Here is a 13,670-nt window from a genome sequence, read left to right on the forward strand (position 1 = left end):
TCTTACAATTTTTGCTTGTGATACAAGCTTTTGATCAAAGTTTTGTTTTTGAGATGAATAAGCGAAATTTCAGAACCAAATTGTTCGATCTCATCCACAGTAAAAGTAAACGCCAACATTATTTCGTAACACTTTGCGATTTGGCTTTTTGTTAAAGCAGCAGTTAATTGAGATAAAAATCTGTCACACCCAGCTATAAAAGGGCTCACATTCGAACTCCTTTGTAATACACCTACTTGAATGAACAAGCAAAATTCGCATGCTGTTCGCAGCCGATCCAACGACTCAACAATACTTCTTAATGTTGTTTTTTGAGTGACATTCAGCTGCCGTATTTTTTTCCATTTCGAAAGGATGGAACTACTCAAATACTGAAGACAGGCAGATATTTCTTGGGCCATTCGACGTGCAAGCAATAACAACTTAAACTAACAAGAAAAACTCTAAGAGGATTCTGATATCATTACTTACTTCTTTCTCTGATATTTCTTCAATATCGAATCGCACAAAATTTTCCAACACATGAATAATTATTGAGGAGACAGCGCTGTTCTTGTGTTCATAATTGATTTGCCTGCATTCAAAGAAGCACTGCTTGACATTACCAATTAAGGTATTCAATTTTTCATCCATGTGCTTATTAACAATGGCTTCGTTTTTGGCTACCTCCGTTGGGCCAAAATATTGTATCATTTCGCAAAAATCTTGAGATTCTCCAAGACACTCGACTTGTTGTAAATGACCACATGCTCTAAAGATATCATCTTTCAGCAGTTTCTGAGGGTGAAAGCAAGGAGAATAACTTTCAATAAATTGACTACAAGTATTCACAGTGTTTGATATTGATTTCTGTGGTTGAGAATACTTGTGAACGAGATGAATCATCAACATCATTAGCCTGTCTAGATAGTGTTTAGGAATCCAATCCCAATGAATACATCCATGTGCCATAAATGTTCTAATTTTGACTCCATGAGGCCATTTGAATAAATCATAAAGACAATGAATTTCATTATCGGCCAGCTCCCTGAAGAGTTTGTTTTCCTCAATGTTGTAATAGTCGTTTGGGTTGTTGCTCAATATGGTGTCAAATATCACAAGAGATCTAGCTCGTTCCACTTGTAGCATTCTAAATCGCAAGTCATAATTATCCTCGCTAACAATGTTACAAAACACAAATAATCTACGAAGAAATGCCTCAAAAATTGGAAATATTCTTGAAAGGGTGGCATAAATGTTAAATTGAGAAGTACCTTGCTGATATTTTACATAACTTTCGATTACTAACTTCCACTCGTTCTTGGATATCAGCGGAACGACAGACTTCATTCTTTGCAAGAAATCCAGTTCTAAAGGCAAAACAGAGGAGAGAACCGTTGACACTTCATGTGGAATTTCCAGAACGGAAATTGATTGCTCAAAAAGTCCAAGAGTGTGTCTGTCCTTTTCTTGAAGGGTTGAACTTATTTTCCTCTCTTGCAGTCGTAGTAACAATTTTCCTTTTTGCTTTTCGTTAAAGTGTGAAAGAGTGGACTCATAATATTTGGTCCTAATGAATCCTAAGTGACTCATTAAAAATAATAGGAAAGATGTGTGGTATGGCTCAAAATTATGAGAGGATATAAACCCGTGCATTGAAACGTTTCTTAAATTTAAAGTGTTTTGACTTCCATAGCACAATTTCAAAATAAATGCAGCATTTTCTCCATAAATTGCTATTAGATCCTCACTTCCTAGCATGTCACTGAAAGTAGCGAGTCTATTCAACAAGCTTTCTTTCACCTTATCAATTGAGGTTGAACAATCGTACAGAAACAAAGCGTCTCTCATTCCAGTTTCCAACCATGGAATGCAAATCAAAAATGCTAATAATTTGTCTTCTCTATTTGGTGAATAGTGTAAATCAATAATATTTTCAAATAACAATCTTGAATCTGAAGTATCTAATGAAAGCTCTAGAAATCGAGATAATGGACCAAGTAGAAGATTCTTCATCTGCTCTTTGGAATAATTATTTTCTACATATTGATGCAACCTTTGAAATAAAGGATTCAAATATTGAATAATTACAGTTTCGTAAATCATGTCCTGTAGCAGCTTTTCTTGATTTTCTCCTTCGGAATGATCAATTAGTCGTAAATTTAATTGATCATGATGATGTTGTAAATTACATGCTGATAAAATCTGTTTCTTTGAGAAGAGTTGGGAATCAAACCAACCTTCTATGGAGGTCAATAATTCTTGTTCCGACAAGTCTTCTTGTTTCGAGCTTTCGTTTTTAAAAGAAATTAATTTATGATACGCTGGATCTAACTCGTTGAAAGGTAATTTGTCATCCGTGCAAATGCTTTGAAATTGAGAAGTTATAAACTTCTTCCAGTCCAAACCATCATCACAAGACATTTTTTTATTTGAACAATACTTCTTTAGTGTGCATAAAAAAACGCACTCTGATACTCTTGTTAAATGTTGCCAAACTTTGGTCTTTCAAAAGCAACACACTCGTCCCAATAAAAGGGATCCTCTTCTTTAAAATATCTTTGCAAATGTTGATGAAATCGTGTTGCATGTTCGTTGTATGTTTTAAAGGAAGAAATGGTTTCCAACAACGCGCAACACACTTTGCTTTTGGGTCGCATGACGAGCCCACGAAGCTTTTTGGGATCATTTTTACCTTCGTCCTTGTGGTCATCAAGAAGTGACTTTGGAATTGGCTTTCCGTCTAAGGTGCTAATAATGAGGTTAAATACATCCGAGTAATAATAATATTGAGAGTCGTAATACACCCATCTAGAAGCCGAAGTCATGGCATACTGAAAAATGTTGAGTTTTTTTCTTGTGGGTGGAGGATCCATGGACAGTAATTCCTTGGTAATGATTTTCTGCTCAAAGAGCTCACGAATATAAGCCATTGGCACATTGAACTTTAGTGCACATGTAAAAATTCGAAATAGCAATGATTTGGGTGCTTGTCGAATGGTTTTGGCATAATTACGCAAAATTGTTAAGACAGTAGGCTCAAATTTCTCATTTCGAATTCTCATTAAGAACATTAGAGCGCAGTTGTTTGGGATTAATTGCTCAATGAGGATGTCTGGATTTTGATTTTCACATTCACTCAAAAAGTATAAAATAAATTCGGAACACGCTTCCACAAATTCACTTCTTTCGATTCTCACATACAAAGTGAGTAATGAGTACGTATTAAAAACAAAGGTGTGAAAAAGCCCAGATTTGAGATTGTGGCTATACGGCTGACGTCGATATTGGAATTTTGGAGTAAAGGTGTATGTTTTGAACATGAGCTCATGCCGCTCTCGTGGTTGTAAGAGTTTTAAAGCGTGAAGAGTTTTTCTAATGATATCTGTTCTCTCCGAGTAAAAGTGTTCTCGTCTAAGGCTACGATAGGTGACACTTCGTCGACTACATTGACGCAGCATATTGGCTAATATTTGCAAATAATGAGACGCATTTCGGTAATGATGATTTTCAAAAAGATGAGTGCAAATAGTCTTCCATTTTGGAATTCTTCGTTTTGATTTCAAAGTAAAATTCTTGGCTGCTATCTTTTGATTAACAACGTCCATCTGGCTGTTACCATTCTCAATGCTTTCTACTTCAATTTGTATTCCTCCGAAATAGGTTTTCTTAAGAGCTTGCGTCACTTGCTCTTCCATTTGCTGATATAACTCAGGAAATAAATTATTGATGCGTTCCACCTTTTTCCTTAACATAGAGCGGAGCTGACTCATAGATTTGGGATGACTAGAAAACGAAAGTTTTGTCATCGTTTGACCACGCCTAAAATATGGGTTACGGTCCTCGTTGTAAATGTGTCTATTGAGAATGGTATCCAAACACTCCTGTAAATCTTGTTTCAGCTCGAAATAGCAGAAAAGGCGATAGAATAATTCATTTTCATCATTCAGGAAATGATCAGCAAGCTCTGCACTGATCTTTAGAGATGTCTTTTTGACGTTTTCAAATTCAAGGAAGCTGAAAATATGCATCCAAACTTCAACAGGAAGCTGAAGCAAATTACATTCCGTAGTTCCGATGGTAGCGATGGTGGAGATAGACGGGACAGTGCTATCGATTGAAATCATGATGAACTTATTTTTTTGATTTTGGGAATGAGTCTGTTAAATCTGAAAATGAACTTTCATGTCTAGCTGTGGACAAAGAGACGATGACAGGTCAAGTGAGATGATGCCATTAAACGTGAATGAGCAAATCACGAAAAGACATCAACCATGAAAACGGATTCAGCCTTACTCTGTTATTTGAAATTACACTTGGAAGAATAGTTCAATAGATCATTTGCAACATAGTTTGCAATTGCCAAACTCGATGTCAGTCCTGGTGATTCAATACCACACAATGAGATGAAACGAGACGCTAGAGATCCCTCTGTCTTATCGGGCAGAATAGCTCCCAGTGGTTCAATGATAAAATCCTTAAACTTGTCACCTGGTTTTTGGAGCTTTGGGCTGAAACTCGAATAGTAAAGAAGACCGAGGGGCACAACTTACCGAATACCAACATAATCTGGTTGTAAATTCTCCTTATCTATTCCATTTAAATATTTTGATATAGATTGATAGAATATTTCACGCTTTTGACTGGTAATGGTGCTTTCAATCTTGTAGTGAGGATATAACAAAGTAGAAAGCGTGTCTCGCTCAATTACATTGGAAGGTAAATATTGCTCTGGAAAAAGAGTTCTGGCTTTTCCAATGTAGTCTGAATCTGGACCAAACTTTAAGTTTCCATCCAAATCAAGGGTTGCATGAATTCCTAATCCATGAGATAAACCTTTGCTGTCGGGAGGCACTGGATAAATCAGGCGATTAACTTTGAATGTCCTATTGTTGTTCTTAAAGTAATGTCCTTTGAAATAATGCAAATGATAATGTTCAGGCAATATTGAATGTTCTCCCATAAATTCAGAATATGCTAGTTGAGTGATTCTTTCACAATCTAATCCAGCGCTGTTTACAATCGTTTCAGTAATAATATTCACCCTATCAATGGTTCCGTCTCTGTTCAAACAATTCGCTTCCACTAAATATTCGTCAAATGAGTTTCTATAAATTCTGTTAACTTTGGTATTGGTGACAACTTGTCCACCGTTATTTACAATAATGTCAGACAATCTAGACATAAACGTGTGTGTATCAATTATGCCAGTACTTTCAGAAAAGAGTACAACATCGCACGATAAGATTGGTTCTTTTGTTCGAATTTCTTTTGAAGATAGAAACTGCAACTTTTTAACTTGTGCATGATATTGATCAATGATTTGATCCGTTTTTTGCTTCATATTTTGCAAATATTGAACTTGATCCAAGTGTTGAGAATTTGCCACAATCCACTTTCCAATTCTTGCATGTGGCACTTGCATTCTTTCACAGAATGAATAAATTAAAGAATTTCCCAAAACACATAATTTAGTTTTTAAACTTTGGCTTTCGTAATATAGCCCAGCGTGAATAACTTCACTGTTTCTCGAAGAAATTTCTTGCCCAATATGCTCATTTCTCTCTACCACCAATGTGTGGATACAATCATCATTAAATTCATGCTTCTTAGTGTTCTCCATTGACAATCTTGCTCCACAAGCAACTCCCACAACACCAGCACCAATTATTAAATTTTTAACTCTCAAAGTCTCAATATTCGGAATAATTGTTGCGGATGATGAAATTTCATTATTATTGGCTCCTCTGCGTTCCGTCCTTGTTTGAGATAATTCACTTCTAAATAATCGTGCGAACGAATACGAAGCATTGATCAATGATGGATGAAAGCAAAAGCTTTTCAGCATGCTGTCTTTCCGATAAACAGTAGATAGATGTTTTTTCATTTTTCTTGTGATTGAAAGTATCACGAAGAGTCTTTCACGACTTCATTAGAGCAGGTGACATGTTCAAAGTCAGAAGATTTGATGTTCTTGAGCGCTTTGCATGAACGAAATAAATTGTTATTCCTTACTGAAGCGATTTTGAACTTTGAATAACATTACAATTTTCAAGTACGCTAAAGTTTTTGTGCCTTCCCTTTTTCAAACCCAATTTAATACCTCAAAAACTGTAAATAGTGAAAGGAACTGGTTCTAAAACGTTGGATGATTATGAAACTACGAGTTCAGAGAGAGAAACACAACCTTCGTCACACATCCCGGTTATGCATAAAACATGTCGTTTTCATACAGTAACAGTTGAAACCAACCTTCTTTTAAAAGTGCACATAATCAATAAACATGCAAATGTCATACGCTACAACGAATCATCATCGTTCTTCGCCGAAAAACGCCAAAAACGAAACACTGCTACCAATCGGATAATCATCGTCTTGAAGCAAAGAAGATGACCCATAAATTCGATCACAATCTTGTCTCGATCTTCTTCTCGCACCTTCACTTGGTCCTGAAGTTTGTGTTTCATGTTCGGACAACACAAACCAGTGGTTTGATAATAAACATCACCAAACAAAAAACGACAAGATCTCATCCTCAACAACCAATTCCCCCAACTTGAAACTCAGCGCTGTTGAGAGAGCTCTGTCCAAACATTTCATATTTCAACAATTATTTAATCATCATCATCATCCCCGAAGAAGAATGACCAAGCCTTCTCTTCATACATGTCCAACGTTGGATGGACCCAGATCCATGACGAAACTTGTATGTTACTTGATCACATGCGGAATGTTATCCATGTTGCTCGTACTCTCCTCTCGAGAGGCATGCATGGTCTCTCCTGCCAACATTACCTATTCCCAAAGTATTCTCACTCCATATGTTAATCCCGCTGATTACCCAGCAGCAAATTTCAGACAAATCAGTACGGCTTTCAAACTCTATTGGAAATTATTAAGGAATGAAAAGAGTTCGAATATCAATGATGCTATTTTAGAATTTGGAGTGACTGTCACTGGAATTACTGGATATATTGGATTATGTTTTGGAATTACTTCAGATCCTATGAGGTGAGTATCTATGAATCAAATCCTTTGTGTATCAAAATAACCAACCTGTTCTGAACACTCACAACTATAGAGGAGATACCATGTTTGGTTATGTTACAGCCAATGGTGAGCCAACAATTGTCGATGCATGGATGACCAATGAACCAAATCCTCCAAAAGCAGATGCAAGCGATGACTTTATTCAACGAAATGGAGGTTCACGAATTGTGAATGGAGTTCGAGAAACAAGTTTGAAATGGACTCGCTTTGTCAAGACCAACGACACTCTCGATTATACATTTCCCAATGCAAACATTCGATTGTCATGGGCCTATCATCGAACCTCAACGTCCATGGTTGAACACACTAGTCAAGGATCTGCTGTAACTGCAAACTTCTTGGCCACTGGATTTGCAACTGGGGAATATGGACAATTACCACAACCACCTGTGATTGGACAACATGGAAACTCATCCAATTGTTCATTGCCCTCTACCTATGCTCAAAGTATCATGACTCAGTTTGTCAATCCTTCTGATTATCCCTCTGCAAATGCTCAGGTCATGGGAACTTATGGCACTGGAGATTCCTTAACCTTGTATTGGAAGAGATTAACAAATCCAGGTACTGGTGGTGATATCTTGGAATTTGCCATGGTGGCCACAGGAATTTATGGCTACGCCTCTGTTGCATTCAATCATGCACCTTCAAGTGGCATGCAAACAGCAGATACTATATTTGGTTATATAGATACTCAGGGTAATCCTGTCATTATTGATGCGTACATGCAAGGAAATTTACAAGCCCCAACGGTTGATGCCAAACAAAACATAATCATGAAGAATGGAGGAATTCGTCAAGTGAATGGTCGATACGAAGTGCATCTTAAATGGACTCGTCTCGCCGACACTAAGGACACTGCAGATCATACCTTCACTAATGCACAAATTCCTTGTTCATGGGCTGTGAGTAAGTCAGGAACCTCTCTCAACTCTCCACACTCCTATCGTGATAAGAATGTGATGATTAACTTCATGTCAAGTCCTGCTTTGACTCAGACTTCACCTCCTCCTGGAAGTTCATTGGCCACTTGTGGAAGTAATTCAACAAATTCAGATTTGGGATCTTTGGTTGTGGGTGATTTAAGTGGTGCGAATGTTTATCGATGGCATTTGATTGTGACAGGAATTATATGTGGTGCGTTAGTGATTTGTGGTTTCTTATTGTCCGTAGTAGCACCTCGAGTGAATCCAAATCTCTTTTTCGATTTAATCTTGTACAGAAGATTTACCAAATTGGTCACTGTGAAATATTTAGGTCAATATTTCACAAACGTTGCTCTGGATTTGACAGTAGGCGAATTAATTGTCATTTCTTGTTACTGGATTCTTATCATCGTTTGGTTTATTTATGGATTTATAGGTAGCTCTGTTGCACCTGCAGGAAAGGCCTTTGCCTCCGTTTGCGTTTTTAATTTTGGTCTTATTTTGTTCCCAGTCACGAGATATTCAGTGCTCCAGGTGTTATTTGGTGTTTCTTTCGATCGAGCCATTAAATTCCATCGATGGCTTGGAATACTTCAATGGTGGTATGTCACTGCTCATGGAGTTGCAATGGTTGGTTATTACTATGGGTCAGACACTTATTTGGTTTCTTTAGCGAGTCCTTCTTATCCTATTTTGGGAATTATTGCATGGTTCTTTATGAGTTGCTTGTGGTTAATGACTTTCCCTGCCATTCGTAGAAAGTTGTGGGAAGTCTTCTTGATTTCTCATATTATTCTTTCGATTCTAGTTGTGATATTTTCAGTAATTCATGGTTCAGGATATATTAATTTATTACCATACATGGGACTGTCGATTGCTTTTTATTTATTTGATGTGCTATTAAGAGTTGTGTTTGGCTTTGGAGTTCCAACTCAACTTGTGAGCATGCAATATAACGAGCATGCAGAAGTAACCACCATTACAATGAGGAAACCCTTCTTGACATTTGGCAGCAATCCTTCCCATGGACATTTCATCTTTTTGTACATTCCAGGAGTGTCTCTCTATCAACACCATCCAGCAACAGTCAGCAGTTGTAAGACCATCGAAAGTTCTTCCAAACAGAAGGAATTAGAATTCACAGTTCACATTCGTAACTTCAACTCTGGATGGTCTCTCAAAGTTGCAAAAGTTGCAAAAGAACAAGCAGAATTGAGAAGGAATTTACCAGCCAACGAATCCAAACTAATCAAATTCTGTCGAGTGGAAGGTGCCTATGGTAATTTATCAGTTCCACTCTTCCAATACAAGACCATAGTTTTAATTGCAGGAGGAATTGGAGTGACACCTGTGAATGCCATCTATTCTGATTTGTTGGAAAAGTATTCCAATACTGCTACCAAACGAGTTTATTATTCATGGTCGATTCGATCTGAAGAAATGATTGAATTGTTCCCAGCTTTGACACGAGATGGAGGTAAACATTTCCATCCTCATATTTATGTCTCTAGAAAACCCAAAGATTTGGAAAAACATGATCCAAGAATTCACTATTGTAGAGCCAATCCCAAAGAATTTCTAGAAATGGTAAAGAAACAATTGAAAGAACAGTATGGATGTCAAGAAGGGCAACTTGAATATGTCGGTGTTTTGGTGTGTGGTCCCGAGCAATTGATTACAAGTGTTTCGAACGCTGTGTGGGATTGCAACGAAAGAAATGGAATTCGATTCCATTTACATAAAGAGACCTTTACTTGGTAATTGGTTTAGGAATAAACATTTATTGGAGCTCAAATTCGTGTCATAAATATCTTTCTGAATCCATAGAGATGTGGGGCAGGTATGACTACAAGCTCCTCATACAATAAAACATGTCAAAAGTCACATGCCAAGGTGATCTCTTTCTGCTCATTAGAGATGAATCGAACTACGTAGTGCAACAAAAAGAACTTTGGGATAAAACTCATTTCCTCAAAAGGTATTTGAAATTACTTGTTTTTAAGGAGAGATGATCTTGATGACATTAAAACTCATTGGAGAGGAGAGAGGAGCACAGATACATCATTTAAAAACAAACAACACGCCATGCATCCTTTTGACCACCAGATACATTGTGCCTTTCACAACCAATCACAAAGCCTTGTACCATATTCTGGAGCAACCGATCATCCATTCTTGAGTGGATAGTGCCATTGTATTTCCAATATCATTGTTCAAATATCCCTGTGACTATACCCTCCAATGAAAAGATATCGGACCATTCATTTCAAACAACATTTTCAACGTTACTATCCTTAGATTATGAATCAGTAATAACCTCAATGAAACAAAATAATATTGGCATCTTTAAGAAAAATTCAGAAAACGAAGAAATCTGTGCAATATCCATCGACGAGATGCCAACCGACGTTGATGAGAAGGAACCCTGCTCTTCACCTTCAGAACTGTGTTGGAAGGTTGATAATACGTTTCGTTCCAACAAGTTTATATGCTATACTACAGAATCTTATCGTTTTGAGCTTCTTATGAAAGAAAGTCAACCAAAACGAGGAAGAGGTCGACCCAGAAAACCAACAACTACCATGGAACCAGATCGAAGAAAGTCGAATCGAATTGAAAAGACAAGAAAACGAGCTCGGTCCTCTTCTTCATCAGCTGAAAAACGGAACAAATAAAAAATTTCATTTCAAAAAAAAATTCGAACATCAAACGATTTCATTCCGAACAGAGTTGTGAATCATCAAATTTTCAAGTATTTATATTTTCATCGTATAATCCATCATCGGACAATGGCCATCCAAAAGAACAAGAAAATAAGTGTCGGAGCCAAGCTTCGAAAAAAGTTAATTTCTACTAGAACCATTGAAAAGAATAAAACATGGAACAAGGCAACGACTATCAAGAAGGAAGTCAAGAAGGAGATTTTGAAAAAAGAACAAAGCAAAATTAAACCAATGGTAACTCACAAACCAAAGGAGGCCAGTAGTATGTTTTTCTCCCACAACGAAGCTCTCGGGCCTCCATATAGAATTTTACTTGATACCAACTTTATCAACTTCTCGATTCAGAACAAATTAGATATTGTAAAAGCCAGCATGGATTGTCTCTATGCCAAGTGCATTCCTTGCATTACAGATTGTGTCATTGCGGAGTTGGAAAAATTAGGTACAAAATTTAAAGTAGCTTTGAGAGCTGCCAAAGATCCTCGATTTGTTCGATTGAAATGCACTCACAAAGGTTGCTATGCGGATGACTGTATTGTGAATAGAGTGAGCGCTAACCCAGTTTATGTGGTAGGCACTTGTGACAAGGATTTAAAAAAAAGATTAAGAAAAATTCCTGGAGTGCCACTCATGTACATTCGCAACAGACAATACACTGTTGAAAGATTACCTGATGTAGACAAACTGAGTGGTGGTTTGTAAACAAGGCCATCAACCGAACAGGTCTTGCATCGTATCTTTCACACAACTGCCTCAACAATTAACATTTTTGAACAGGACCAATGATTGGACCCACTAACGATTAGAGTTTGAACTGTTTGTTCGAAAATATCTCAGTAATGAATACGTAAATACAAAGAATTTCTTTTAATTTTCTTTTTCAATTTATAAAAAATGTCTTTATCAACAACATGCAACATTGATATTCTGTATCTGCTTCAAAACAACGTTACGATCACTGATCCTGCTTTCAAATTTTTCATTGAATCACTCTCTCCAACAAACTCATCCAGCGCTCCATCCTGTGAAGAAAAGTCCTTTTCCGATTGTAAATACATTAACTATTATTCTCTCGGCTTATCAATCATGACTAAACAAGACATGAAAACCATAGATACCGTATTTTGCTATTCGGAAAAAGATAAAACGTTTAAACCCTATTGTGGTCCATTGCCTCTGTCTCTTTCTCTTAAAGAAAACAATGTTCAAGTGTTGAAACGATTTAACAGAGAACCAGATGCAAAAGGAGGTGGTAAATACAAATCGACTCCAATTTGGATTGAGTTTGCTGTCAAGTTAGAGTCTACTTGTCCCAAGTTATTGGATATTACATTTAATTTTACAAATTCTGATTGGAATGATTTAGAAAATCCAATTCATTTTCTCACCTTCTTTTTGAAATAATTATTTAATCTAAGAGTTCACACAATATTTGTGATTACTTAAACACCTAGACCTGGTCAATTCAGGTTCAACATGGACCTGGTCATATGTAAACTACCGTTGCCTGACCATCATAAAAGCACTCCAGAAATGATGACTTGCTCGAAAGATATGCTGTTCGTCTATGAAACAAACTCCCAGCTCAATAAAGCATACCCATACACTCTTGCATCGATAGCCACGAACATGTGAAAACCATTTATTGAACATCGTGCTCTGTCACCACAATCTCTTCTTCATCTTCCATGATGTCATCCTCAGGGTCAGCAATTAAGGATTCTCCAGCCATAATTTCTCTTTGCATCGTGGACACTCACACTCAAAGGCAAAGTGTTCTAACAGGTATTTTCTTCTATTTGCTAATGTGTCATCAAAGCCCATATAGTTTAGACACAAATAGTCTCCCTTTTTGATGTTCTTAGTGGTTACAATCTTTTCATCAACCTTTTCACAATTCTCTTCGCATGAATGATTAAACATGCATGCCAGGCCGTACACTCCACCTACAAAGCCGTTCAATTTGATAACCATGGTCATTCTCAAAACTTCCTCTAGTCTTTGTGGATCGCTCTCTAAATGTTCGATTTCCTCGAGTGTAAGACCTTCAAATTCCTCTTTCACCCCAAGATTTTGCTTTACTAGTTGCAACTGCTCAAAAAAGAAAGTCTTCCATCCCTCCACAAACTTTGTAGGTGCTTGTTCAATCTTTCTTGGGTGCAATCCTCTAAGCACATTTTGAAATTTCTTAAAATTTTGAATTAAATGTTTGATGGTAATACCTATTGTGACCATTGTTTCTTCATCGCTTGTACAGGTTCCAGTAATAAATTGATCTGTACATAGAAGAGAATCTTTCACTATCGTCACGCCCTTAACTTCATCTCTCTGGCCGCTTTCATCAAAAATTTTAATCACCTCTTCCACTGGAATATCATCAACAGCTTGCACACAATAATTATCTTCTGTCAATTTCACAATTCGGATTCTTGGGTCCATATACCAATATTTAGAATTTTTCAAATTGTTTAAAATTGGTTGAATGGCTTGTTCTTTCTTTGGAAATCGATTTAGAAAATCATGAACAGTAATAATAGCTTGAACACAGCTATTAATTTTCCATAACAGATTGAACAACATTGTACAAGCATTTGCGTATCCATTTGGATCATGATCAATAGCCTTCTCAAAGAATGGAATAGCTTCTTCCGATCGTTCCAAATAGAAATAAGCCAAACCCACTTTGTAATACACAATCGATGATAATGTTGTTGCCACAAAAGAAGGACTAGCAATAGGAGCAGCTCCCTGATGATTATTTACATGTTCATTATAAATGATGAGAGCCTTTTCATAAAATTGTAGAGCTGATTCATAGTCCTTTCGAGAAAAGGCTTCATTTCCGTTCACAAGAGCTCTCTCCAACTCTTCATTATCGGAGCAATATTGCTGAGCCGTGGATGATGTTTGTGTTGTAGCAGTACTCAACATTTTTTCTAACAGAAGAGTCAAAGCCTCCTCGCTTCGACCAAAAGCAATCTCACCTTTTGGA

General features: G+C 36.9%; 8 protein-coding genes across 8 annotated transcripts; 4 read left to right on the top strand and 4 right to left on the bottom strand.

The window, feature by feature from the left end:
- Positions 1-2: 2 nt before the first annotated feature.
- On the bottom strand, positions 3-2,403 carry C9374_005036 (uncharacterized protein; the record flags this gene model as incomplete). Its single annotated transcript, XM_044694742.1, has 2 exons — positions 3-428; positions 472-2,403. The coding sequence occupies 2 exons, from the start codon at positions 2,401-2,403 to the stop codon at positions 3-5; spliced, it is 2,358 nt and encodes a 785-aa protein (XP_044548135.1).
- Positions 2,404-2,462: 59 nt separating this feature from the next.
- On the bottom strand, positions 2,463-4,106 carry C9374_005037 (uncharacterized protein; the record flags this gene model as incomplete). Its single annotated transcript, XM_044694743.1, has 1 exon — positions 2,463-4,106. One exon carries the CDS (start codon positions 4,104-4,106, stop codon positions 2,463-2,465), a length of 1,644 nt encoding a protein of 547 aa, XP_044548136.1.
- A 173-nt stretch (positions 4,107-4,279) lies between these two features.
- Positions 4,280-5,866, bottom strand: C9374_005038 (uncharacterized protein; the record flags this gene model as incomplete). The annotated part of the gene is made up of 2 exons (XM_044694744.1): positions 4,280-4,490; positions 4,533-5,866. The coding sequence occupies 2 exons, from the start codon at positions 5,864-5,866 to the stop codon at positions 4,280-4,282; spliced, it is 1,545 nt and encodes a 514-aa protein (XP_044548137.1).
- A 756-nt stretch (positions 5,867-6,622) lies between these two features.
- Positions 6,623-9,716, top strand: C9374_005039 (uncharacterized protein; the record flags this gene model as incomplete). The annotated part of the gene is made up of 2 exons (XM_044694745.1): positions 6,623-6,990; positions 7,061-9,716. 2 exons carry the CDS (start codon positions 6,623-6,625, stop codon positions 9,714-9,716), a joined length of 3,024 nt encoding a protein of 1,007 aa, XP_044548138.1.
- A 560-nt stretch (positions 9,717-10,276) lies between these two features.
- On the top strand, positions 10,277-10,630 carry C9374_005040 (uncharacterized protein; the record flags this gene model as incomplete). The annotated part of the gene is made up of 1 exon (XM_044694747.1): positions 10,277-10,630. One exon carries the CDS (start codon positions 10,277-10,279, stop codon positions 10,628-10,630), a length of 354 nt encoding a protein of 117 aa, XP_044548139.1.
- A 114-nt stretch (positions 10,631-10,744) lies between these two features.
- Positions 10,745-11,380, top strand: C9374_005041 (uncharacterized protein; the record flags this gene model as incomplete). Its single annotated transcript, XM_044694748.1, has 1 exon — positions 10,745-11,380. One exon carries the CDS (start codon positions 10,745-10,747, stop codon positions 11,378-11,380), a length of 636 nt encoding a protein of 211 aa, XP_044548140.1.
- A 192-nt stretch (positions 11,381-11,572) lies between these two features.
- C9374_005042 (uncharacterized protein) lies at positions 11,573-12,082 on the top strand (the record flags this gene model as incomplete). The annotated part of the gene is made up of 1 exon (XM_044694749.1): positions 11,573-12,082. One exon carries the CDS (start codon positions 11,573-11,575, stop codon positions 12,080-12,082), a length of 510 nt encoding a protein of 169 aa, XP_044548141.1.
- Positions 12,083-12,391: 309 nt separating this feature from the next.
- On the bottom strand, positions 12,392-13,609 carry C9374_005043 (uncharacterized protein; the record flags this gene model as incomplete). The annotated part of the gene is made up of 1 exon (XM_044694750.1): positions 12,392-13,609. The coding sequence occupies one exon, from the start codon at positions 13,607-13,609 to the stop codon at positions 12,392-12,394; it is 1,218 nt and encodes a 405-aa protein (XP_044548142.1).
- Positions 13,610-13,670: the final 61 nt, after the last annotated feature.

This window comes from Naegleria lovaniensis (genome assembly GCF_003324165.1).
Source record: "Naegleria lovaniensis strain ATCC 30569 chromosome Unknown tig023, whole genome shotgun sequence".
NCBI lineage: Eukaryota > Heterolobosea > Eutetramitea > Acrasida > Naegleriidae > Naegleria > Naegleria lovaniensis.